The sequence below is a fragment of the Octodon degus genome, unplaced genomic scaffold, assembly GCF_000260255.1.
Source record: "Octodon degus isolate 3935 unplaced genomic scaffold, OctDeg1.0 scaffold00067, whole genome shotgun sequence".
Classification (NCBI taxonomy): Eukaryota; Metazoa; Chordata; class Mammalia; order Rodentia; family Octodontidae; genus Octodon; species Octodon degus.
Window position 1 is genome coordinate 271688 of NW_004524643.1, and position 26999 is coordinate 298686.

The 26999-nt window shown below is 40.9% G+C and overlaps 2 protein-coding genes across 2 annotated transcripts in view; one reads left to right on the forward strand and one right to left on the reverse strand.

The window, feature by feature from the left end:
* Adora2b (adenosine A2b receptor) overlaps nucleotides 1-9008 on the forward strand; it is a 23442-nt gene extending 14434 nt beyond the window's left edge. The window contains exon 2 of the mRNA XM_004634842.2: nucleotides 7972-9008. Coding sequence (XP_004634899.1) covers nucleotides 7972-8635 — 664 coding nt within the window. The 3' untranslated portion in view covers nucleotides 8636-9008. The remainder of the gene's footprint in view (nucleotides 1-7971) is intronic.
* A 1380-nt stretch (nucleotides 9009-10388) lies between these two features.
* Nucleotides 10389-26999, reverse strand: part of Zswim7 (zinc finger SWIM-type containing 7) — an 18370-nt gene continuing 1759 nt past the window's right edge. Inside the window, exons 2-5 of the mRNA XM_004634843.2 lie at nucleotides 24045-24066; nucleotides 21347-21449; nucleotides 12019-12123; nucleotides 10389-10925 (exon numbers count right to left, since the gene is read on the reverse strand). Coding sequence (XP_004634900.1) covers nucleotides 10821-10925; nucleotides 12019-12123; nucleotides 21347-21449; nucleotides 24045-24066 — 335 coding nt within the window. The 3' untranslated portion in view covers nucleotides 10389-10820. The remainder of the gene's footprint in view (nucleotides 10926-12018; nucleotides 12124-21346; nucleotides 21450-24044; nucleotides 24067-26999) is intronic.

Here is a 26999-nt window from a genome sequence, read left to right on the forward strand (position 1 = left end):
AGAAGCCTGAGCAGGAGGATCGCTGTTAGTTCAAGACCAGCTTGAACTACAAAGCAAGACCCTGTTTTAAAAAAATATAGCACAGTCCATAGTCAGACGTTCTTAGTCTAATCATCTTCTTTATGATTTTTGGCTTTTGTTTTTAAGTCCAGGTCCCAGTGAAATTCAATGTGTTGTATTTTATATGTTTGTTTTTAATTTGCTTTCATCTGAAACAGTTCCTGGGTTGTTTTGGTTTTTGGTTAAGACACGGTCATTTTTGAAGAGTCTAGGTTGTTCATAAGACTGTCTGTTAACTTGAGTTTGGTTCTGTCCTTATGGCAGCATCCGGGTTAAATGTTTTCAGTTGCAACACTGTCTGCATGAGAGTGTCCCGCTCTGCCTAGTAGCATAGGAAGGAGCACAGGACTGTGTGTCCCAGTGCTGGCATGTTAAGCTCAGCCACACGGCACGGGTTAAATCTGCCAGGTCTTTTCACTCTAAATAAAAGCTTATATTTTTCCCACTTTTGATTCTTGCCTATATCAGTTATTATCATGGTGGTTGTAAAATGGTCATCCACTACACCCAGCTTCTGCTGAACTTTTTTAATAGATACAGTGCCATTCAAAATTTCTATTTCTTCTTTTGGTCATGAATACTTTAAAAAAACTTCTAATTAATTCTGTTTGTGGTGCTGAGGAGCAAACCTAGCGTCTTACAGATGCTAGGCAAGCAGTACTTTACCTCTGAGTTCTACTCCCAGCTCATGGATATTTTAAAAAATCTGTTCAGAAAGCTGAGTGGTGATGCATGCCTGTAAAACCAGCACTTGGGAGGCTGAGGCACGAGGATCACTATGAGTTTGAGGCCAGCCTGAACTGCATAGTGGGACTTGGTCTCAAAAAAACAAAAACAAAACAAAAAACTAGCCTCTTTGGATCAGGTATGGTGGCACACACATGTAATTCCAGCACTAGGGAAGCTAAGGCAGGAGGATTCTTGTAAGTTCAAGTCCAGCATGGGCTACATAAGTGCATTCAAAGCCAGCCTACACTGCATAGTGAGACCCTGTCTCAAAAAACAAAACAGAACAAAAACAACAAGAAACTCAACCTTCTCCCCCAAACCAAAGGGCATCTTATAAACTCAGCCTTTCTTTCAACATTTGCTTACCAGGGACATTTGGGTGACACAGATAGAATCATGAGGAAGATATAGTCTCTAAGATCGAGGATCTGGTTCAATTGAGAGAAGACAGAATGGAGTCCAGGGGATGGATGCTTGAGGCAGTCAGGGGTACTGGGGGAGTGCAGAGGTGTTCTTCAGTATAAACTGCTGAGATTCCCATTAAGGGTTTGCACTGTGCTCGTACATATGTGATAGGTAAACAAGGGGGAAGATATTTGCTTTGGTTTACATAGGATTTTACCTAGCAAAGGAGGTAGGATAGCAGGAGTACAGTAATAGTTTTAAGAAAAAGCCCTCACACTACTGTTGCAGCAGGAGGCCTTGGGGTCCCAGGAACAAGGAGAGTGAACACAGTGCTGGTGGCTGGCCCCCTATCTCAGCCACACAGTGGCCTGGCAGCAGCTGTGAGTGGCCTTCTTACCTAGCATAAATAGTCCCTTGGCTCAGACTTCTGTTTTTACCTGTATTGTCTTGTACACATCAGCCTTGTTCTAATCAGAGTTTTGTTGGGATTTCCACTAGACTTTTGCATGCTTTTGTTTTCTGAGACAGTGTCTCACTATGCAATTCAGTCTGGCCTTGAACTCACTTTGTAGCCCAAGCTGGCCTCTAACTCACCACAATCTTCCTGCCTCAGCCTCTCAAGTGTTGGGATTACAGGTATGCACCATCATGCCCAGCCACTTGTGTGTATTTTTAATAAGCACTGTGGAAGCCACTAGTCCTCCTGGACTGCCTGCCCAGCAGCCTGAATTTCTTTTTTTTTTTTCCCATAATTTTATTGAGAAACAACAATGAGACAGTTTCAAATCAAATTGGTAGGACAGTTTCAATAATTAACATATTGCATACTCTCTTCCTAGTGGTTATTTGCTGTACAAGATGCAGACATGGTATTCTATTTACAAACACTATCAGAACAAATCTCTCTATTCATTAAGAGAATGTAACTATCTATCCTAACCATTTTGAATACACAGATACAAAATAGACATTCATCTGTATGTTCCGTCATTTGAATATTATAAGTGTGTTAACTCAGCAAAATATTCTAAAAGAGTCCAGTAGCCCATAATAGTATTGGGTCTTCCGCTTCACTGGCAATGTCAGAAATTGTTGACCTGAGTCCCCTACAGCTCAACATAACACCATGGCTTTACTTTTATACTTCATTTTTATACTTTTCTGCTGGATGGTTAAGACCAAGGTAAAGCAAGACCTATGCAACAAGAGTTGTACCTTTTGGGTCTGATAAGATCAGTGAAATCCCCTCAGGATTTATCCTGAGATCCTGTACCTCACATTGTAGATCCTTTGTCAGTGTCAGCCACGTGGATGAGTCACAGCCATTGCTTGGCCAATGTGCTCTCCGTGAAAGCCTGAGAGAATGTTTTCTCTCCATGTGACTCTCCTTAGGCACACTCTACATCATCGATCACTTTCCCCTTTGGCCCCATAATCTCCTTGATCAGAAAATTTGGGACACTACTGAGTTACATAACATTACAGTACAAGTTCTCATATGTCCTGAGTCTTAATTGACCTTGGAAGGCTAGGGCCAAAATGTTGGCTTTCCTTGCAGCCCTCCTTTTTCTCTAATTTTGGTCTGCAAACTTAGGTTGTTAACCCTCCACAAGAGAAGCTTATTGTTATTACCATACAACCTATGGCCTGAATGATTTTGTGAGTATTCTAGTTAGAAATTGTTATGTAGGCTTTGAGGGGTCTACCAGCACCCCATTTTTCATGTCAGACCTCTATTTTTGTGCAGTTTTAGAGAACATGAGGTTTTCTTAGAATGTATCTATTGTGTTATGGCAGAATTTTTATTTACAGAGAAGTGAAACTTGGGAGCAAGAGTGAATATAAAGGAAACTGCCTAAACAGTTCTAAGAAGCAGAGAGTGAACTCATTGTGCATTTCCTCAGCAATTTGCATTTAAAAAGTACTTTTCTGTACACATTGCAGAAAACACATTACATTTCTAAATTGAAAGTTGCAGCTGCAGCATGGAGCTGGGGTCTGGAGCAACATTTTTGACAGGGAGCTCAGGTTCTGTGCCGCACTAGTTGGATGCCCTAGCTCAGGGTCATTCTCCAGGGTTGCTTCCTTGTGGGTCTGAACTAGGAGCAGCTGGAGAGCTGGGGAGTGATTTCTGAGGCTGAGAAGGTGGCCTGGTTTGAGCTGTGGGATACAAAGCCAGAGCATGCCATCCCTGCCCCAGAAGTAGGCCATCACTTGTCATGCACCCCTTGCCAGTCCCCATCCCTTCGTTATGTAACCTCAGTGTCCACACTGTTCCTTTTTGTTGATTCCTTCCATGTGACTGTTTTTCTATCAATCTCCTTAGCTATTGAGCTCTTTAAGGAGAAATGGATCTGAGTACAACTCCACACATAGTACTGAGGCACAGCTTGTCTACCAGAGCATGGACTTTTCCAGAACTCCCTTTTAGTGTGGATCTGCAAAGATTGGTCTTATTTCTGCGTCTATAATAATAAAGCTGCTTGTTTTCTGTTTTCACTTCTGTGCTGCCTGTCACTTTTCTGCATTCAGGAAACTGCTCTTGCCTCACTGAGGTGCTCAGCACCACTGCAGAGAGCAATGACTGACACAGGGGCCAGGGAGGGACAGGACATAGGCTATGCCTTTTAGAAACTTAATGCAGATATGAGAAGGTTGGAGCCTACAGCAGGGCAGTGGGGTGGCGTGGGAGAGAATGGAGCACATTTGAAAGAGGGAAATGAGAGTGCGTGCAGGCTACCCTGACACCACTCTGGAGATGCTGGGCACTCCGGGGGTTGGCCTCCGAGCATGAGTGCCGTGCAACAGCAATACTTGCCTGCTTTCTACAGTATCCCTGTCTCCTTCCCTGCATCCAGATCCAAGGCATATTGGTCCCATGGAGGCCAGCTAATGTGTCTTCTGCCCAAGGGAGGAGGTGCCCATGAGTTGGCCTTGTTCTCCAGTTAAATAAAGAGCAAGTGCATATTTCTTTGCTGTGTAGGGACAGCCCCACCCCCATTCAAGGGCAGCAGAAACTCCTTCCTGCAAGCCCCACTTTCCATGAGCTGCTTGCAGAGTGGGGCCCTCCTGGAACCTACAAGCAGCTCTGGCAAGGGCAGATCTCTCTTGGCAAGGCTACTGAAACAGCTGACATGGCTGGTGACGGGGTGGGGTGGGGTGCTGGACTTTGTAAGATGAACCTGAAAATGACTGCTTTGGGAACAATCAGGATCAGGTTAGCTTAGGTTTGTGTCACTGTAATTTAGTGGCAGCAGGTAAATCATTTAATTTCTCTGAGCCACGGTTTCAACACCTGAAAACTCAGAATAGCAACTCTTATCTTTGAGGCATGATTTAATGATATGTAAGGTCCACAGCATTCTGTGCATAGGCACTCTGTGCGTTCTGTGCAGGGGCATAGGTGCTGGTGGCTGTGAGCTATTGATGGTCCTGGGTATTGAGGGAGGGGGCCTGCAGGCATTTGTCCCCAAAACTTGGCATCTGGTTTTGTGGTTCAAAGGTTGATATCATGCAAAATTATCTGACAGCAAGAAATTAGGAATAAGGAAATTAGGGAAGATTTAGATAAACAGATGATGAACCAGTTTTTCCTTTAAAGTTTCGGCCTATTAAAGATGAAAATGATAAGGCTTACATAAGTAATTTTCACTCTCCCAGTGCTGTTATTCTCAATGGATTCGAGGTCCTACCACTCCTGCCCAAAGACCGCTCCCTCACCATCACCAAGTCCTTGTGTGCCTCCCTCCTCTGGAAGCTGCTTCCCCCATCTGGCCTCTTCTGAGACCTGCTCGTTCCAAGGATACTGTTCCTTACTGCCGCTTAGTGCCTGGACCTCAGGTAGGGATGGGCCAGCAGCTTTCTCGGTCTTCTTCATTTGCCTTTCCAGAGTATTTGCTGTCTTACCTCATTTGTCTAGCAGCCTCCCTTTCCTATTCCCTGAGACCACAACCCCCAAATCTCAGCCTCATGCAGCTGATGATTTTCTTCATTCTTCCCTGAGATAGCAGCAGCTCTCAAGAGAGATGCTGCTTCCACCCAACCTTCACCCTCTATGCATTGATCTTTTTAACCTTCTTTCTGCCACAGCTGAGGCATATGTATGTGCCTTAGAACATAACAAAGTCTTCTTGACTTTCTGCCACTGCATCCTATTCTTGCTGGTATGGCTGAACCCAATCCAATTCAAAGCGACACGTTTATATTTATTTTCTGTCACTTCCATTAGTTTATATTCTGAGGGCAGGGATTGGGTTTCTAGTACCTCACAGAATGCGTGGAACAAAGGATGAACTCTTTGAAATAATGACCAGTGGAAGTGGTGATGGGAGCCCGAGGAAGCTGTGGTCCACTGCTCCTCTGATGGAATCAGCTGTCTTTCTTTCCTTATATAAGACAATTTGCTATTAAAAAATTATATACATATGCAAGATGTCGCAGTTTTGAAAAGTTTAGATGTAGGTGGATTCCTTCCATAGATGTAGTGGTAAGCTGCCTCAATAATTATTCTTTATTACTCCATATATAGTATTCATGTTTTAAAGTAAAATAAAAGCATGACACAGGGCAGGTAACACAGACTTGGGAGCCCTGATGCAGTTTCTGACCTTTGTTGGCTTATTACAGACTTTGTATTTCTGTTTTTTCATTTATGAAATGAGAGGAGTTGGACTGGAAGAGATGAAAATCTCCAGAATGCATGCTTTGGGCTCTAGGTAACAGCATCTTATAGTGGTATAAGCAATCAGAACATTGATCTCTTGAAGAAGTATATGGAGCCATGATGGTTCTAGGGTTGGGCCAGTTTTTCAAAGATGTCTTCAAGGATGTGAGCTCCTTTTTCCCTCTGCTTTGCCTACTGGCTGTATTTTCAGGATTCTCCTTCATGGTCACAAGATGGCTACTACAATGTTGGGTATCACTCTCCCACAAGAGCACCAAAAGCAGAAAAGGATTGGCTTGAGGACAAAGTTGTCTTCATGGATCTCTTTCCTTTTATCAGGAAATAAAATCTGTCCTTGAGGTCCTCTAGCAGTCTTCCTTTTATGTCTTGTTTATTGATCAGAATCATTTCACCATCTACTAAACAATCACCAGAAAGAGAACAGGAGTGCCATGATTTACTCCATAGAATCCACCCACTAGGTTCGACCTACAATCAGCTGCACTCAATAGTTGAGTCCTGTGAAGAGCAGGGCTGGGAGGTAGGCTGCCTCCCAGACCTGGATGCTAAGTGCTTGGCCTTCAAGAGGCTGCCTTGTTATTCTGCAGGAACTAATTGTGTTATTCACTTCTCTAGTGAGGCAGTGGTCAGGAAAAACATTTTTTTTTTTAAAGAAAGGCTTTACATTCCCAAATAAGGAAGGAAGCAAAATATGTTTAGCAATAGATGGATTCATTGGCCAAGAGAAATTTAGTGAGCAACTCAGCCCACTAGGCTTCCAACTGAGTTTCCTGTTGTTCAGAGATTCCCTCACAGGGAGTGGAAGATTAGAGGTCACTGTAAATTCTGAGGCAAGACCTCAGCAAACTGTACCAGTTCTCTTGCATGTTGGGATCACAGCATCAAGCTGCTCGATAAATCAGGTAACAAGTAAGAACTGTGTCAGTAGTGACCATATTATCAAGAACCTATTGTGTACCAGGCAGTGAGGATACCAATACAAAGAGACACAGCCCCAGTACTCAGGAGGTTGGCATTCTAGCTAGGGTTAGGATTTATGACAAGTGCATGTTTGAAAATGTGTGTCCTGCCTAAGAGGTGACCCTTGGAAAATGAACAGGCATTTGACTGGTCATCGGTTAGGAAGGAGGCACTGTGTATGTGGCACTAAGGTCTGGGGGGCTGTGCAGGTCAAGCTTCAAGTTTCAAGCTTTATACTACAGGCAAAGGAAAATGGATACTTTTCACAGATAACTCTTTAAGTACTGTGAATCAGGGTATTTTCCAGTTTTTCTACTAGAGGTTACTGAAAGATTTTATTTACTTAATACATTATATTGAATATACTGATTTATAAATTATAATACATATTATGGGCCACTTATTATTTATTTCCCAATTTTATTAACTATGCTGTTAACAGTTCCCTACAGACGGGCACTGCCAGAATTTTTTTTCCCCCAGAAATCTGTAGACATATTCAGAAATAATTCTGCCTGTACTGGGAGGCAAACTTCATAGTTTATTTGTGGGAGAAGAAAAGGATTCTTGCCCAGAGCCACAGAAGTGTGCTGCCTGGTTCCAGAGGCTCTAAAACATACTTCATCAGGCCTGTGTTCAAATGTCACTTTATCAATGAAGCTTCCCGGGACCCACTTCTTGATGATCCTGGCCTTTACTCTTCCTTTACTCTTTCTTTTTCATACCACATGCATCTCCACTGCTGATCATGCTCGTTAGTTGTATTTCTCCCACTAGAATGTAGGTCCCTTAGCATGTAGCGTGTATCTTAGTTTGTTCTGTTCACAGGCTAGAACAGCGCCTCACAGAAGACCTAGACTCGAAGGTCAGTACAGAGGCGATTAGCAACTTTTAAGACATCTAACCTCTTGCTGCTGACCTCTTTTGTCATTAAACAAAAAAGCATTACTAAGAAGAGTTGTACTGAGCTTGTTAGAGCAAAGTTGCTCAGCCCCATGTGTCTCTAGTGCCACAGTGCACTGGAGGGCGAACCTTAGAGGCTGTTAGGGCAGAACAAAAGTAGAAGTGGGCTTTTGAGCTTTGGTTGCAGAGTACTGTAAACTGACCATAACAAATGATACTCTTTTGAACAGGTATAAAAGTGTGGTCACTGGGAGCCGAGCAAGAGGAGTCATTGCTGTCCTGTGGGTCCTTGCCTTTGGCATTGGATTGACCCCATTCCTGGGGTGGAACAGTAAAGACAGTGCCACCAACAACTGCACAGAGCCCTGGGATGGAGCCACAAATGAAAGCTGCTGCCTTGTGAAGTGCCTCTTTGAGAATGTGGTCCCCATGAGCTACATGGTATATTTCAATTTCTTTGGGTGTGTCCTGCCTCCACTGCTCATAATGCTGGTGATCTACATCAAGATCTTCATGGTAGCCTGCAGACAGCTTCAGCGTACTGAGCTGATGCACCACTCGAGGACCACCCTTCAGCGGGAGATCCACGCTGCCAAATCGCTGGCTATGATCATGGGGATTTTTGCTCTGTGCTGGCTTCCAGTACATGCTATCAACTGTGTCACTCTCTTTCAGCCATCTCTAGCTAAGGAGAAGCCCAAGTGGGCAATGAACACAGCCATTCTTCTGTCACATGCCAATTCGGTTGTCAATCCCATTGTCTATGCTTACAGGAACCAAGATTTCCGCTATACTTTTCACAAAATCATCTCCAGATATGTTCTCTGCCAGACAGATATCAAGAGTGGGAGTGGGCAGACTGGAATACAACCTGCTTTCAACGTGGAATTATGACCTAGGCTCTGGCCTCTTGGAGTGAAGGCACAGATTCAAAATAAACAATGGGACAGGATACGACTGGCTGATTCTCACTGTGAAAAACAGCCACAGCTCACAAGCATATGGCTGCCTCTTGAGTACTTGCCTAAAGTTGCCATGTATCTAGCTGATACGTGCACGCTGTTAGTAGGCTCCAAGGACTGACATATAAATATATTTATGGTCTTATTTGCCTGCTTTTAGTGTGTGGGTGATGCTGACAGCCTGAATGGATTCTAACACTTTGGAAGAGTCTGCCTCCTTCATGGTTGAAAATGACGGAAACTACTTACTGTGAAATACTGTGAACTATTATATTGCAAATATTTTTAATATAGAGGCAGTGAAAAAATAAAAATTGGCTAATTTATACTTGTTTTCATGAGGATAATAAAAAATACTAAAAGTATGATTCTTAAAACAAAAAACTGCCCTATTAGTTTAGGGGATGATAGTCTCCTAAATTCTTAAGTAGAATTATCATCAGGTAACAAGTGTAAGCTCTGTTCTCTTCCATATATAAAACACTACTTAGAGGAAGACACTGGAAAAGTGGGACCCCTCTCTATGACACTTTCCCTTCTAGAGTTAGGTAGTGAATTGTGCTTCTCTTTCAAGTTCAACTTTGGTGAAGATGTTGGAACCCAAACTTTGAAGATTTTACAAGTGAAATCATAAAACTATATTCTATGAAATAAAACAAAAAAAATAAGTTTAGGATGCTGCACTGGCATGTTACACACAACCACATCTACTGTGTAGATAATACATGTTAACCTGAAGGTTGCAAAAAAAGATGTTCATACTCATTCCAAGTTTCTAGGTAGCAGAAGAGTCTTGACAGATTTATGTTGCTACCCCTCAACATAATACAAAGCTCTGTCAACCACAGAATGCTGTAACTAAAGTGCAGCCTTAAGCTTTTCACCCAGCATTTGTTCAGCATCTTGTGTGTGAAGGCACAAGGACAGGGGAATCAGCAGGTAATTCACCTGTCCACTGCTTTAGTTCCTGCAAGGACACTGAAGGTTTATTAAGCTCTCCAGAGACAGGGAATTCCTGTCCTCTAGGAGTCTCATCTGGCCGTGTACAGCTTTACCTATTAAGAAAGTTTTGTCCTGGGCTGAAACTTGTCTTATTTTCATCTTTATCTTATCAATGCCCCTTTGCTTGCTCTTAGGGTCTGAGACTCATACCTCCCCTTAAAAATCTAGTTTGTCTATTCTTTTTAAACATTTATTTATTTATTGTAAGAGAGAGAGAGAGAGTGAGTGTGTGTGTGTGTGTGTGTGTGTGTATGTGGCCAGCTCAGCCCACCAGGGGGCGGGGCTGGCTGGCATGTGGTGCTGGGGGATCGAACTGCGGTCCCTGTGCTTTGCTAAGCTTGTTCCAAGTAGGTGCTTTAGACCACTGAGCCATCTCGCCAGCCCTAGTTTGTCTATTCTTTAGATGGAAAGTCCATAGTATCTGTAGCTGTTGTTCTAGGGTATGACTTTTAGTTTGTTCCTTCACTTTTACTATTAAAAACCTGAGAAATACATGTAAAGCAAATCCAGCTTTTACCCTTATCCTAGACACTACCCCTCTATCGACACAGCATACTTTAGCTGATTTGGCACCAACATCACAGCATCAAGCTTACTGAAACCAGAAGCCCGTGTCTTAATCCTTGGAGCTGTCCACTCATGTCTCTGCCCTAATATTTTATTGCTGCAGAAAAATTTTATGGACCCAAGGAAAAGACCCAACATCTCTTCATCTAAATATACTCTTATTCAGTTTGATCAGTTGTCATAACCTTTTAAAAATTAGTAATTCAGTTGCATAAGACTCTAATTGTGTATACAACATGGATTAGGTTTTATTTGACCTAACCACACTTGATTCTACTTAGACATTTTTCACCCAAAAGGCTTAGAAGCTAGTTTAGGTTTTTCATGAGAAGGATGCACAAAGTTTCCAATCAAATGCATGACTTCCCCAGTCCACAGCTGCCACCCAGCGTCCCTCCAGCAGTCTAGAAGAGGTAACAGACAGTACCAAGAAGTATCTGGAAGATCTTCTTCATCTTTCTTCCTTGTAAATCATGACCTATTACATGTATTTCTTCATGAGATTTCTATTTTGAAAGATAATGATGCACCATCGGAAACATTTCTGCTTATTTCTTCTCCATCAATATTTCAGTCAGCTGCTTGTCAGAAACACTTAGTTGCTGACAGGTCCTCATGACCTGACTAATATAAACTGCCAAAAGGTGCTTGCACTGGAATATAAAATACACAACTTTGTTAGGGATAGGCAGGGCTAAACTTAGCCAATCTAACCAGGCCCTCTCACCACCATCACAAAGTGAGAAAGCCTGCCCTTGCTTCAGTCAGCTGCTTCCTTGCCCTCTGAAAGCTATCATGACAATGGCTATCCTGCTCAGTGCTTCTCAGATTCTCTTATTAAACTGGAGAGCCACCCCATGAAAATAACTAACCCATTTTAACAGTATGCTCAGAGCCTGCATTCTACTTCCCTTATCCTTCCAGAGTGAAGGTAGGAAGGGGGAGGGGTGGTGGCAGAACTTTCACATATACTGGCATATATACAACTCTGGAGCAGTAACTCGGTTGGACTTTACATCACAGAACACAGCTTTAAATCTTGAAGGGGTCCCAGGTCAGTCCGATCATTTTGTAAGTGAAATACACTTACTTGACATGAGTTACAAATATGACCCCCGTGAATGGGATACCCCAACCTGGAACCTAGTTCCCAAATATGTAAGAAGTTAATAATGTAAAATGACACGAATAGGGCAGGCTATTATTTACTTCTTTGGCATAGCTTAGGATGTATTGACCTGCTCTGAGGAGGGCAGTACCTTTCCCATTAGAATAGTGTATGAATGTGTCCTTGTTTGCTACTCAGAACTGTGATAAAATTGGCAAAGGCTGAGAGGGATAGGCAAAGGCAGTCCTGCCTCATGTAAAAGTTGAGTATGGTATCATACTGTCCTGTGGTTTGTGGGTAGACACATCTCATGGCTAGAGTTGGAGATATATGAAGCTGACAACATCCAATTTAGTTCATATTTTTATTAGGTTGCCTAATCGCCCAGTGTCAACCTTCAGAATAACCTGCTGGTCTCCCCAAAGCTTCATCCATGATCTCTTAAATAAGAAAGCAGGAAACTGATATTCTAAAGATGACATTGCATTTTGGGACGCTAAACCCAGAAAAGCTGACCAAGAACAATAAACTACTATTTCAATTTGCAGTAAAATTATCATTTTGTGCAACTCTTAAGCCATAAAGTAAATGCTAACAGTTTCCTAATCTATTGTGGCAAGAGCCTTCCCCGTCCTTACCAGTAGGCTGTCGCTCTTCCGTAGCACTGAGAAGGCAAATGCAGGACATGAGCAGTAATGACAAGAAGCCAAACAAGTGTATGTCTTACCAGAACTTCCAACTACCTAGAAAGAAAAGGGACAGATAGGATCAGACCTCAAAACAGGCACTTCCAGGTACCACTTCTTTTCCTTGACTTACCATTTAATGAGTCAGAGTTGCTCTGCAAATTATACTGGAAAGAACTACAGTAGGGCTTTACACCAAAGGGAAAACCCAACTTCCCTTCCCTCTAGCAGGCAGACTCTTCTTATCTCTCTGCTGTACTCTTTAGGACTTCAGACAATGGGACTGAAGAATTTCAGCCTAGTTCAACCTTCCACACAAGCCATTTTGTTCCTATGCCTAGTGATTCATAGAGCCACTTGATGGGCTGACTCCCAAATGCTTTTCTTATCTACATTTTATCGTGGGGTTCCTTAGCCTTTGGTAATGTGCAGCATGTGTGTAAATTTCTAAAGCTTCTACCCTAAATCCTAAGAGAATATGAAATCAGGTACAGGGTGAATGGTGAGGCAGGAGTAAGCTCCCAGAAGTAGAAAAAGGCTTTTTAAAAGTATTTTCAAGTAGAGAGAATAATATAGCAAACAGTCTTGCAAAAGGGATGACTCAGCTGCTCAGAATGGAGGTCTCAGAAAAAGAAGTCCAAATCTATCTACTCATTCAGCAGAAAGAAAAGATACACATACATGAGGGGCTGGTGTGAGACCCAGGCTAAGAACAAATGGCTGTGGCGGCAGTCAAGAAGGACACAAGGGAGAGAAAAAGGGATAGCAAAAAATTCTCTGTGGTATGGTTGGATAAATTTGTTGGAGAAGTCTCTGTATCAAGTAACCAAACACTTTCTGTCAGGGGCTTGCTATAGTTTGGATCTTGAATAGCCCTCTAAAGCCCTGGTGACTTTGTACTCAGCCTGTGGTACTGTGTGACGTAGCAGAACCTTTTGAGAGGTGGGGCTTAGTGGGAGGAAGTTAGGTCATAGACGTGAGCCCTTAAAGGAGATAAGGGACCCTGGCACTTTCCTCTTTCTTTGTTTTCTAGACCCTATGAAGTAAACAGATGTACCTGCCGTGATGTACTGTGCTGCCACAGGTCCAAAGCAACAAGGTCTACACTAAAACTTCTGCAATAGGCAGAATAAACCTTTTCGCTTTTTAAGGTGGCCTGTCTCAGATATGTGTTATAACTAACTAGTATAGGACTTTGTTCCTAGACTTGATTTCCAAACTAAAGGTATGAGATTATTATTAGTATCAAAAGGAAGTGGACATATCCCAGTGATTATTTTGCAATGAACTGCAATTTACACATTACTACAAAGGCTTTAAATTAGATTAGGCTTTATTATGGCAATTTAAATTAAAAAAAAAACATTGTTTTTGTTATTGCTATATTATCAGCATTGCCAGGATTCTTTACTTTTTTCCCCCTGTATTAGTTTCTTTCTATCACTGAGATAAAATACTGAACACCTCCAAGCTAGAGGAGGAGAGACTTACAGTTTTGGTGGGTTTAATCCATAGTCACCTGCTTCCAGGGCAGAAATGCTATGGTTGAGGAAAACAGCTAACTGCATGGCAGCTAGACAGCAGAGAGAGGGGGAGGAGCTGAGGACAAGACTACACCTTTCCACGTCCCACCCTGTCCTCTGGCCAGGCCCTGTCTCCTATGAGTACATTTGTCAATACAGATTAATCCATTGATGAGCACAGTACCTCCATGATGTACTCACCTTTACACACACACACACACACACACACACACACCCCTCACCTCTGAGCTCATGAGACTTCTGGTGGATATTCTAGATCTAAACCATAACATTCTACCCCTGGTCCCCCAAAAGGCGCAGGCTGTCTTATTACATAAAATATTTAGTCCACCTCTAGAAGTCACCAAAGTCTTAACAGTTCCAGTCCAAGTCTGAAGTCTCCTCTGAGACTCAAGGAAAATTCTTAGCTATAAACTCCCCAAAAATTGAAAAGAAAGTTGAACACTCTCAACATACAGTAGCATTAACAAAACAAAACAAAAAGTTAAAACATTCTCATTCCAAAAGAGAGAAAACAGAACTAAAGCCAGACTGAAATTCAGCAGGGCCAACATTAAATACTGTAGATCCTTGTCTGGCATCCAGAGGTCATGGTGGTGAGTTCTGAGTTCCAAAGAGCTTGGACAGCACTGTTCCATGGTCTTGACAGTTGGTAGTTCACATGGCTCTTCTCTTGGGCTGGTTCTGCTCGCTATAGTTTTCTTCAGCAGATGCTCCTCATTTCTGGCATCTCCAACTCCCTAGGGTCTCCACTACATTTTTGGCTTCAATTTCACAGCTGCATGTACTGCTTTCTCAGAGGCACATTGCTTAGCCTCCTAGACCTTCTGAAATCTGGATGGAAGCCTCTGTGATCTTCTCACAACCCTTGCAGTGTACATTTGTGGAAAGCCAGCTTACATGGATGATGCTGAGGTCTGCCTCCAGTGGAACAGTAGCCAAGTGCCCTTGGATCACGACCTCAGAGACTTCTGTGTATGTGGATGGTTCAGCCCTGTGAAAAAAATCTTAGGGAACAAATTTCTAGGTAGTCCCTCTTGGGTAGAGAGCCCAGGGGCTCTTTTTTTCAACTGAAATCTTAGCAGTATTTCACCCTTGAGCCTGTGATGGGTGGGATCTTCCTGATTTCCGAGATGCCCCAAGGCATCTTTCTTTTTGTCCATGCACAAATTACTTGGCTTCTTTTTTATGCTCATCATTTCAGGAACCATATATACTTCCCTTTTTAGATTTTACTGTATTTTTTCAGTTGTTTTTTAGGGGAGGTTTATTTTTTTGTTTTTGGTGCTGAGGACTGAACCGAGGGCTTCCAGCTTGCTAGGCAAGCATTCTACTGCTGAGCCAAATCCCCAACCCCCCCATAATTTCCTTTGATACAACTTTGTAGGCACTTCCTTTCTGGTGAAACTACAAACTTTTCAAATCATTTAGCTCTGCTGTTTGCCCTTCTCAATGTAGATCTAAATGAAAAACAGCCAGCAGTATCTATGCCACAGCCTGAACACTGTGCTGCTTTGAACTTTAATCTACCAGACTAGCTTGCCACCCTTAGTATCAGTCTCCCTCTAAGTCTCAGGGCATGGGTAAAATTTAGGCAAACTTTCTGCCAGAGTATAACAGACATGACCTCTAGTCCAACAACCAATGGAGTCCTTATCAACCGAAGCCTCCTGGGCCTGGCCTTTACTGTAGGCTATATTCCTATTACCACTCTGGTCTTCTGAGCTCTGACTGGTATTGTACCTCAAGCACTGCTCACAACATTCTAGGGCGGTGTTGGTGAACCTGTTACACATGTGCTACAGAGGGCTGTTTGTTTTACTGAAAGCTCTACGAGGCTCACCTTCACCGAGGGCTTCTCTAGCCCACATCTCCAAAATCCTACTGCAAACCAGTTCCAATGCTTCTGAACCACATGGCCACAGAAATGGACCTACATACAGTACCAATTTTCTGTATTAGTCACTGTACTGTACAAATACCTGACTCCTACAACTTAGAGGTTAATTTTGGTTCACAGTTTCACTATGCTCAGTACATGGTTGGTAGGCTCCAAGCAGAAGTGCTATGGTAGAATGGTATGCTTGAAGAAAACTGTTCATTACAAGGCAGCTAGCAGGCATAAAGTGGGGAGGAGCGGGGAAAATACGCCCTTCCAGTTCACACCACTGGTGATCTGCCTCTCTGACCAGGTCCCACCTCCTAAAAATACATTCAACTATGAACTCATCAACAGATTAATTTTGGGGGCCGGGGAGATAGCTCAGCAGTATAAGTGCCTGCCTGGCAAGCACAAGGTCCCAAGTTCGATCCCTGGTACCGCCAAAAAAGACAAAACAAAAACAAGGTTAATGCACTGATGAATATAGCTCACCCTCTATGATCCACTCACCTTCCAAAAAAACAAAAATAAAAAACACATTTCTTAGCACATGAGTCTTTTTGGGAGACATTCTAGATTTAAATCATAACATCCCACCCCAGAGATTAAAGAAATAGGTAAAACTGTAAATAGAAAAAGTAATATATTCAAGTGTTGGGCTTCTGTCTGTCACATATTCAGTACTTGATGCAGCCACCTTCATATAATTTCTGACCAAATCAGAAGACTTATCTAGGGTTTGCTAGATTTCTAGGGATTTTATCACTCAGTGAGTAAGGAGATGCCTATTATAACCATTAAAGATTTTAGCCTCAGTTTAAATTAGGTATTGATGAATCACAGCTTATATATTAACTATCACAAGATCCTGAAGTGTTATGAACATATATACCACTCAATGTCAATAAAAAACTTCTCTAGTGTGTCTGGAAGACTTAAACTGAAAGGAGAATATTAAAGTATTTGGTTTCCTCTTTAATCCTAAAGAAAACTTACCACTATCTAACAGTGATGTGAATAATTCTTGGGTCCCACAAACTATTACCAATGAGTAAAGTGTTAATTTTTTCTTTTGTTATTTCCTGTGTTCTTTTCTCTTTAGATTTAAATATGCCTAAGCCTATAAGATTCTGCACTGATTTCAGTGATTCAGTGGATGGTTCTTATATCCATCAGAGAATGTTCCCTGGACTATGCTGAATAAATGCTTGGTGACTTAGGGACAGGGATAAGATTCTACAGGGGCGCCATTGCCTGATCCTTTTATAGGATTGCCAAAGACTCAAAGTAAAATGTTCAACTGCCTGAGTCAGTAAATACTGCAAAGAAACCAAATTTTGAAGTTGTTTGCTCCTTATCTAGCAGTAGACAACAACTGAACCCAATAATCAGGCAAAAATCTAAGTTAGAAATGTTTAGAACTGGAAATTAACCTTAGGGATAATTTAATTTAGTTCCTTTACCCTTCAATGGAAAAATGACCTCCTCTTACAGGAACAGCTCTGAGGTCTTCCACTCAGTCTGGAATGTTTTTCTCAGAAGAAATGAGATCTTCAAAAATATGCAGGAAGGAGGTTACAGTACTCAGGCCATGATTGAACTCAAAGGAACCTCCCTGAGAGGAAGTCTGCTGTGATTTCAGTTAGAAAGTCTGCTGTGATTTCTGTGTGACCTACCTAGATGGTTATCCATTCATGGATACAGCCTTATTTTATGACTGCTCCAAGCCTCTTAGTATACTTCATGGTGCTAAGTTGTAACTATTTATTGTTTCTTGTAGTTGGTACCTCTCTGGAAAAAGGATTATGCATTCTTGTACTACTGAATACAGATCGGCTATGTGAACCACCTTTAGTCAGCAAAATTTAAGTAGACAAGTGGAAAAGTCAAAAATTGTAGCATATCATGACCTCCTTTTTCTGCCATTAGTTCCACATTGTTCCACAAAGGAGTTGTTTCACCAACTGGGATTTCTGAATTACAACAGTTCAGAGCAGTCCTACAACAGTTAAGTCCTGATGGTATGTGGCTTGAATGAATATAAAATTTTGTTTTTGCAAGCCTTTACGTTTGAAGGTGACTGTTATCACAGCACAACCAACTTAGCCTTTGAATATCCTCCTGATTGAAATATCCTTTTTAAGTGAGCAAAAAGTTTCTATAAAGCAGCTTAGGTAACAGCAACAAAATGGTGACTTTAGAGTAATTAACACTTGAAGGACAGTAAAAATATTCAGCTGAACTATAGAATAAAGACTGACTTATGGAAAGGTGATGAACTGGGTATCACAGCAGCTTCTGACTCAGCTTTTACCATCTTACACAGCCCATGAATTAAGCCAAATTCTTACTGCATTACTGCATAATACAACCATTAAGGTTAACTTGAGGGTATATAAGATTTATACAGTCTCATTAACTCAAGGTCCAAGCTGACAACCACAATTCTAGGCACTTTTATGACTAATAAAGGAATGTAATATAATACTGGATATGAATGACAAAAACTAAACAAGTCACACTGACCTCTGGGATGAACAAAAAGCTAAAAATAAGATATTTTAAACAAGATCTTCAAGATTTTAATTGATAACCACAGCACAGAACTTGAGAAGAGCTAAAAATCTGCTTGATTAGCTCAAGGTTATGCTAATAATGGAACTAAAACTAAAATTCCCAAGCTAAAAAAAGTGGGGAAAAACTCTTAAGGGCCCTGTAGTTTTGGTATTTTAGTTACACACACACACACACACACACACAATAAAATGCCAGGAAAAAACCAAACACTTTCTTAGATACAAATAAATTTAGTGACTGATTATTTATCTATATGCTCATCCAGAGGAAATTTTTCTACCTAAGCAATCTATGTTGAGTAGGAAAATAATATATAAACTTTATAACTGTAGCATCCAACATTACTCCATTTTCCTCAATGTTAAGAAACATTGTGATGACTTTGCCAGATCAAAGAAGTGATGCTACAGTATAGAATGACAAGTTCATTAAGCAAAGGTACTTCTTTGCTTAATGAACTTACCTCTTTGTCAAAGCAGGCTTTGCTCAAATCATTCATTCCCTATGAATTAACTGACAAATCTACTCAATGAGAGCAAATGACATGTTTTTAACTCTAAGAAATTAATTGTAAAATGACCCAAATTCAAACAATGAAAAATTTCCTCCATGTTTATCTTCAGCAAAGTCTCAGCAACAGACTATAGCTGACTGTTCTTTTTTTATTCCTTCTTATCCACACACAACTTTGCATCTTGCTGCCAGTATTTTAAAAAAAATTTTTTTTTTTTTAATGTATTTAGTATAGGGTCTACAGGGTCTCACTACACTGACTGGACTCATCGTGTTCCTCCTGCTTTCAGCGTCTCAAGCCCTGGGATTATAGTCGTGGGCCACCATGCCCAGTTTCATTTGCTATCTCATTGTACCCTGGGGGCAGGGCCAGCACAGCATGCTGGGGATTGAACCCTGGTCCCTATGTCTGCCTAAGCAGGTGCTTTAGCCCACTGAGCTATCTGGCTGGCCCAAAATTTTATGTATTTAGTATAGGGTCTCACTATGCAGCTTAGACTTGTAGCGATCCTCCTGTTTCAACCTCCTCAGTCTAGGATTACAGGCATGCACCACCATGCCCAGCCTTGGTGGCTGGCTTGAGGCCAGCACAGCATGTGGTACCAGGGATAGAACCCAGGTCTTTGTGCTTGCCTAGTCAGGTGTTTAGTCCACTGAGCTATCTCCGTGGCCCATTGCTGCCAATATTTTAATCTCATTCTCTTACCTCAACCCCTGCATCACTTACCTCTGTAACTCATGTTAACCTAGGGGAGTAGGCAGTTAGTTTTACAAGTAGTCTTTATCCTAGTCTCAGATTATAAAACAGCCAACCAAATTTGATTGTTATATTACTTTGTGCCTTTCATTTCCATTACCCATAAAAGAAATAATTTGCAGGATTTCTGATAATAATTATAATAATACATGATAGTAGTATAATTAAAAGTCTGCAAGAAGTTAATTCATAGATCTACCTATCTGTCCTACAAGCTCCAGGAGCAAAACTAAGGCCTAAGCAGACTACTTGCATTTAGCAGCATAACCCTTAATAAGTACTACTTGACAATTCTGAGAGATCATTTCTTCTAGCTCATTCTAAGCACATGAAAAGTTTCAGGTCTAACTAGACCCCCACCTCGCTAGGAGAGAAAAACTCCCCAAGCAGAGCTGTTACTCACACCTGCAGGTACATAGAGTTAATAGGAAGTTATAGCTTTCTCAACCAGCTAGCAGCTGCCCCATATAGCTATACCTGAACAGAGCTGATTCCTCAAAAACAAAAACAACTAAAACCCCACAAGAGACATGCTGTGCAAGCCAGCACCCCTGTACCCTATCAGCCAGCTCCAGATCCCATACTCAAAGACCAATATTTTAGGGCTGGCCAGATAGCTTAGGGGACTAAAGCGCCTGCTTAGGCTGAGTGCAACGGCCAGGGTTCTATCCCCTGCATGGTGGCTCTACCCCCAGAAGAGACGGTGACTGAGATGTGACTAAGACTGGGCATGGTGGCCTGTGCCTGTAATCCCAGCACTTGGGAGGCTGAAAACAGGAAGATCACTATGAGTCCGATCTACATACTAAGACTCTGTAGACCCTGTAACAAATACATTAAAAAAAGACACACATACAAATTTAATACCCCCCCCCGAAATGTCCCCCTTCACTAACTAAACTCCCCTATAAAATAAGCTCTCACTTTTTGCTTAGAGCCAATGGTCTTCACGCTCAGCTTGGATGCACCTGAACTGCAATACATTCTCCTATGTTGTTTAAATTCTGCTTGCCTAAGTGGTCTCAATTGTGCCTTGGTTTACCCTAACTACAGGACCTCAAAATACAATCTGGCCTTTTCTGTAAGCAAGAGATTATGAAAGAGATGAAAATGTCAGCACGTTTATTGGGAGTAGTGCCTCTACTATCAAGAAGAAAGCGGGGCCGGGGGCGATGGCTCAGTAGAATAAGCACTTCCCTGGCAAGCACAACGGTCTGAGTTTGGTCCTTCGTTCCCCCACCCCACCACCAAGAAAAAAGAAAAAAGAAGAAGAAGAAAGCAAAAGTTGACTCACGAGACTTGAGAAAAGAGCCTCCACCATACCACTGCTGGTTCTATACAATTACTGGGCAGAGCTAATAAATCATATTTGTCTTACTTTAATTACTTAAATGCCTAGGGATATTCTGTTAAGTGAAATAACAAAATATTCTGGGTACAGAAAGACAAGTATTGCATGATCTCACCTATATGTGAAATTTAAAATAGTCAAGCTCATAGAAAAGTGGTTACCAGGGGATTAAGAGGTAAAGGGGAGATTAGGGAGGTATTTCCAAGGGTACAAAATTTCTGTCAGGCAGGAGGAGTAAGTTCAGGAGATCTTTTATTCAATATGGTAACTATAGTTAAATGACAATGTACTATATGATTGGAAGTTTCTAAGAGAGCAGGTATTAAGTATTCTCACAACACATGTACACAAAATAAGTATGGGAGGTACTGCATATGGCAACAGCCTGATTTAGTCATCCAACAAGGTATACATATATCAAAATATCAATTTTTGTATGCTATAAGTACATACTTTTTGTCAACTTAAAATGAATTACTAATATACTAATTTTACTAAGGGGGCTCAAAAGCTTTTCAATAGTTGAGAAAATACTTCAAACTGGTTACTAGCTTCTAAAGAGATTCATGAAGACATTTTGTCCTAAGGTGTTCCTGTTGAGAACATCCTGCCCTGCATTCACACGCCCCCATCACCCCCCACCCCCCGCCTTCTACCTGGTAAACTCGCCTTCCACTGGGTGAAGAAATTAAAGTAATAGACTGTCGATCAACTAGATCCAAGGCCTGGACAGCTGATGAACCAAAGACAAACTTCAGCCTGGTAAACAGAAAGGCTTTGGATTAAAATTCTCAGTCACTCCAGTAATTACATCTAAAGGAGCACTATCCTCAGCAGTTATTTTTTTCAACACTGTGGGTGGACCCAGAGCTTCATGTGTGCTAGGTAAGCACTCTCTACTGAGCTATGTATCTCATCCCCTCAGCATTTTTAAAAAATGCATTTTAACTTGGAATAAATCAAATACATATGAGAAAACCTATGGGCTCATTTACTCCCCAGAACTAATAAATATTATCTTGCTCATTCATTTCAAATGTTCTTGGTTTTTTGTAAATAAAAGGAATAAACTATTATAGATTTAAAAAAAAAGTCCTATATACTTTGTGTAGTGGTACCTTATTTGTTCCCACTTCCTTTCACCTCTTTGGCTATCGTATGCATTTCTTTCTTCCTTCCCTCCATTCCTTCCTTTGCTTTGGGATTGAACATAGGGCCTCAGGAGCCAGGGAGATGGCTCAGTGGAGTAAGTGCTTCCCTGGCACGTGCAAGGGCCTGAGTTCAATCCCTGGTTCTGCCAAAAAATAAAAAATAAAAATACCCCCCTGAAAAAATAAACCCCCGAACATAGGGCCTCATACATAGGAAGCATCTGCTTTACCGCTGAACTACATCTCCAGTCCCAATCACATATATTTTTTCCTGTTAATGTTCCTGTATTTAATTATAGGTTGTGCATCCATATACATATGTAATGTATGAATATATATATATGGGATTATTCTATAAATTTTAAAATATAACAAGCATATTACTTCATTTTCCTATGATCTAATCTCATGTATAAAATGTTGAGTTTTATTTATTTATTTATTTATTTATTTATTTATGTCTTTTTGAGACAGGATCTCACTGCATACTTCAGTTCAGGCCGGTCTTGAGTTCACTTTGTAACCCAGGCTGTTCTCAAACTTGCAACCATCCTCCTATATCAGTCTGCTGAGTGCTGGGATTACAGGCATGTGCCACCATGCACGGCTTGAGTTTTTAATAGTAAACATGATAATATAGTCAACAACAACAACAACAAAAAAAAAAGAAAAAGAAAAAAGAAAACTTGGTGAGAACTTTATCAATTAGAGATAAGTAAACTTTAAAAATCTTTTAAAGCTGCTTTTTCTACTTTGTTACCTATTGTGCATATTTGACTGCATTCATAGCAACAAAGATTTGTACTATAAAACTCAACTGTTATGCTTCCAAACTATTTTGGTTAGGTTAGTTCCTGGTTGTTTTGTTGCTTCCATAAACTATACTACATGAATATGCTTACTATAAAATCTTTATGAACACATACAATTACTTCCTTGGAATACATTCTTAAAAATGGGTCAAAGAATATATTTCATGGCTGAGCGTAGTAGCACATGCCTGTAATCTCAGCTCTTGGGAGGCTGAGGCAGGATGACTGCCACAAGTTTGAGGCTAGCTTCGGTAAACAGTGAGTTCAAGGTCAGCCTGAACTGAACAGCAAGACCCTGTCTAAAAAGGAAAAGAAAAAAATATGTATGTTTTAAAGCTGTATTATCTGTTGCTAGGTAACGCTCTAATTTACCTTCCTACCAAGAAGGTTTCATGTATCTCTTTCACTATGTTCCTAACAACATTTTTGCTGTGGCTTCTAGTTTTATAGATGAAAAGTTATGTTAATTTTTTTCTTATGAGCAGAATATATTTATTGAGAGAAAGAATGCTCCTGTCCCGAGAGAGGGACAGGAGGGGGGCCCGAGCGGGTAGTTTCCCCTAGTTATCTTAATTTTTAATGGTTATTAGTAAGATCATTTCCCCCAAAGTTTTTGGCTACTTTCATTTTCTCTGCTTTTAAAATAGTGATTTATTTTTCATCTAATATATAATTCTTATGAAAAACATGCAACTAGATGTCATTTCTAGGTAGTTTTTTGTTGCTATTTTTTTTTCTTTTTTTTTTTTTTTTGTGGTACTGGGGATTGAACTTAGGACTTTGCACTTGCCAGGCAAGTACTTATTCTACTGAGCTATCTCCCTGGCCCCTTTCTGTTGCTATTGAGAATATATTTTTTGATTTTGTAGAATGATTTTTTATTTTGGTGCTTTTATTTATCATTTTGTTTTTAAAGTAGTTATATCACCTGCAAATAATAATTCTCTCTCTCTCTCTCTCTTTTTCTTTTTTTTTTGGTATTTTTGAGACAGGTTCTCACTATGCACTTCAGGCTGCCCTTGAGCTCACTTTGTAGCCCAGGCTGGTCTCGAACTTGCAACGATCCCCCTTCCTCAGCTTCCAGAGTGCTAGGATTACAGATGTGTGCCACCATGCCTATCTGTCCTTGAAGATAGCTATACTTTGTTTTTCCATGTGTTACTGTAATAGTTACAATTTCTATAACTGTTAAGACCAGTAAATAGGATAATATAGTAGTAACTTACACTGTTCAATATGATGTGAAAGATTCATTTGAAAGATTTTTTAATAATCATATTAAAAAACTGTTCCTATTTTTAAAAACCAAGAGTTGCTACTGAAAAGATTTAGATCTTAAAAACAAACTAATGGTTAAAAAAAAAATCAAACACAAGACGGTGCATACTTACGATAAAAGATGGTCATCAGGAACTGTAAAATGAGAATGGAGAAAAGGTTAACCATGTTAAACTAGTTGCCACAGACATAAAAATCTTGTTTTTGGGTACTGGTCCTGAACTCAGGACCTCACATTTGCCAGGCAGGCCCTGTGCCACTGAGCTATATCCCCGGCTTCAGTGGCATTTTTTTAAAAAATGTATTTACTACAGGGCCTACAGTGTCTCACTATACAGATCAGACTTGTACTGATTCTCCTGTTTTCAGCCCCCCAAGTGCTGGGATTACAGCACAGGCCACCACACCCAGTCTCAATCTCAGTCTCAGTGCGTCCTGGGGGTGGGCCCAGCACAGTATGGGCACACTGGGGATCAAACCCCAGCTGCTGCACTATGCCTAAGCAGGCCCTTTAATCATTGAGGTCTGGCTAGCTTATTTATCTAAAAAAACCAAAAAAAACCCCAAAAAACAAAAAAGAAAAAAAAAAACCCTATAGCCAAAAAGATTTCTCTGTAAGACTGTAAGCCTGACCTTTGTATCTAATTTTATTCCTTCCTCAAATCCCACTAAAACAATCATAAAATGATTTTTTTAAAAATATGAGGCATGGCTGATGGCATATGCCTGTAATTCCTGCACTTTCAGAAGCTTGAGGCAGGAGGATTAACAAGTTCAAATTAGTGAGATTGCTTCAAAATAAGGAAGTAAATAAATAAATGGCTAGCGATGTAGCCCAGAACAAAGGCCTTGGGTACAGCCTCAGTACTATTTATATAAAATAAGTAAATAAAGCTATAAACTCCCAAGGATGAGGACAGGGGGAAACTACCAGTTAAGATACTTTGGAAACTAGAGGAAAATAATTTATGAGACCTGAGAAAAATGAATCCTTAAGTACTAATAGGGATAACCAGATGATATTCCAGAATGCATCCCCCCACCCTGTACTTACCCCTCACTATGCCCTCAAGGAAAGAAACAGCAGTAGAAATTAAAAATGATGTAGAGAATCAGGAAGATGTAATTGTAGACTGTTCACAAGAAATAGAATAAATAAAAAAAGATGAACTAGAGAAGGGTGGGTAAGTCACTGAGAAGGACATTCAGTAACTGAATAACTGGACTACAACAACAGAAGGGAAAGAACTCATCAATCAAGTCAAGAAAAATGCCTAAGGAAATTTCTGGGTTGAAAGGGTTCCCAACAGTCCCCTCGTATTAGGATGAAAAAACAAAAACCTTATGAGAAAATCTGGAATACTCATTGCAGAGAAGATACAGCTGATCCTTAATATCAGTGAGTTCTACATCTGCACATTCAACCACCCTCATGCCCCAAACAAGCAAACAAAACTATGTCATTTTTTTGGTCATTATTTCCTAACCCATACAGTATAATACCTATTTACATAGCATTCATAACATATCATGTATTAGGAGTAATCTAGAGATAATTTTAACTATACAGGAAGACAGATGCATACAGGTTATACTATTTTATATGAGAAACTCGAGCGTCAGTGATATCCACAGGGGGTTCTTCACCCAATCCTCCATAGCCATTGAGAGACAAATGTAATTTAAATTTCTGGAGAAAATAAAGGTCATGTACAAAAATATCAGGAGCAATGCTAGATGCTAGAAGGTAGAATAATGCTTTTAGATGTCTGAAGAAATATTATTTTCAACATATAATTTAACACTTAGCCAACCTATCAATTAAGTGTGAGGGTAGAAAAAAACTTTTCAGACATGCAAAGCCTCCAAAGTACCATCTTATGCACCCTTGTTCAGCAAACTACTAGCGTATGTGCTCCATAAAATAAGGTAGGAAACCAAGAAGGTGAAATTGTAGGATATACTAAACGTAAGACCCAAAATAGGTAAAAGAATTTTCAGGATAATAACAGTGAAGGGAGAAAGTGATCTCACAAGACTGCCAAGATATCAACCAGTCCATGGCAGGCAAGCCAGTGGGCTTTTGGAGAGATTTCAAGAAAATTCAACTGATACAAACCTCATCTGTAAATGAAAATTTTGAAGGATATTTAGAACACTGGGAAAGAATTTGAGGTTGATTTAGGGAAAAACATACAGAAACCAAGACAGGCAAACAAAATAAAGGCAGCTATAACTCCAAGGAAAACGAAAAGTTATACATTAAAGGAATAGTAATCAGAGCTTTCTATATGACTCAGTTGTGAAGTGTGTATATATCAATATACAAGTGTAAATTTGAAACCTTGATCTAAAAAAACTGCTGAGGAATGACAGGAAGAGTATCTGACCACCTAAAACAAGATTTTGAAAATGTAGAACCTGGAGAGGACAGATCAAGCCTACATGGTGGTGGGAAGGATGGAGCAAATATCTAAACATGTGGGGATCCCAATGCAAGGGTCAAATATCTACCCAATGTCAGGTGCCCTGGAGGTTTCTATCTTGTGTGTCCACCACATCCACCACCAGTCAATCCAACCTTTCTCCTGCAAATCTCAACCCCCCCCCAGGCTCCCAGTGGGAATCCGGCTCTCTCCATGAGAGCCCTGTTATCTTGTGTCCCAGCCAGAGTACCTAGGACAACTCTCAGCCTATCCTTCCCCATCCCCACTGCTGGCCCCTGATATCCCTCTGGAGAACCTTTTGGCTCGTGGGATGGTGATGGACATGAAGATGCTGAAGAATATAAAATTCATTAAAAAGACACAAGGGCCGGCAAGCAAGATAACTCAGTGGACTAAGCATCTGCTTGGGCAAGTGCCAGGACCAGGGTTTGATCCCCAGCACCAAGTGCCTTGTTGGCCCTGCCTCTGGGCACACTGAGCTGGCCACCACTGAGCTGGAGGTGCATGCCTATAATCCCAGTGCTTGGGGAGGCTGAAAACAGGAAGATCACCATAAGTGATAAGTGCATAGTAAGACCCTCTACCAAATACATTACACACACACACACACACACACACACA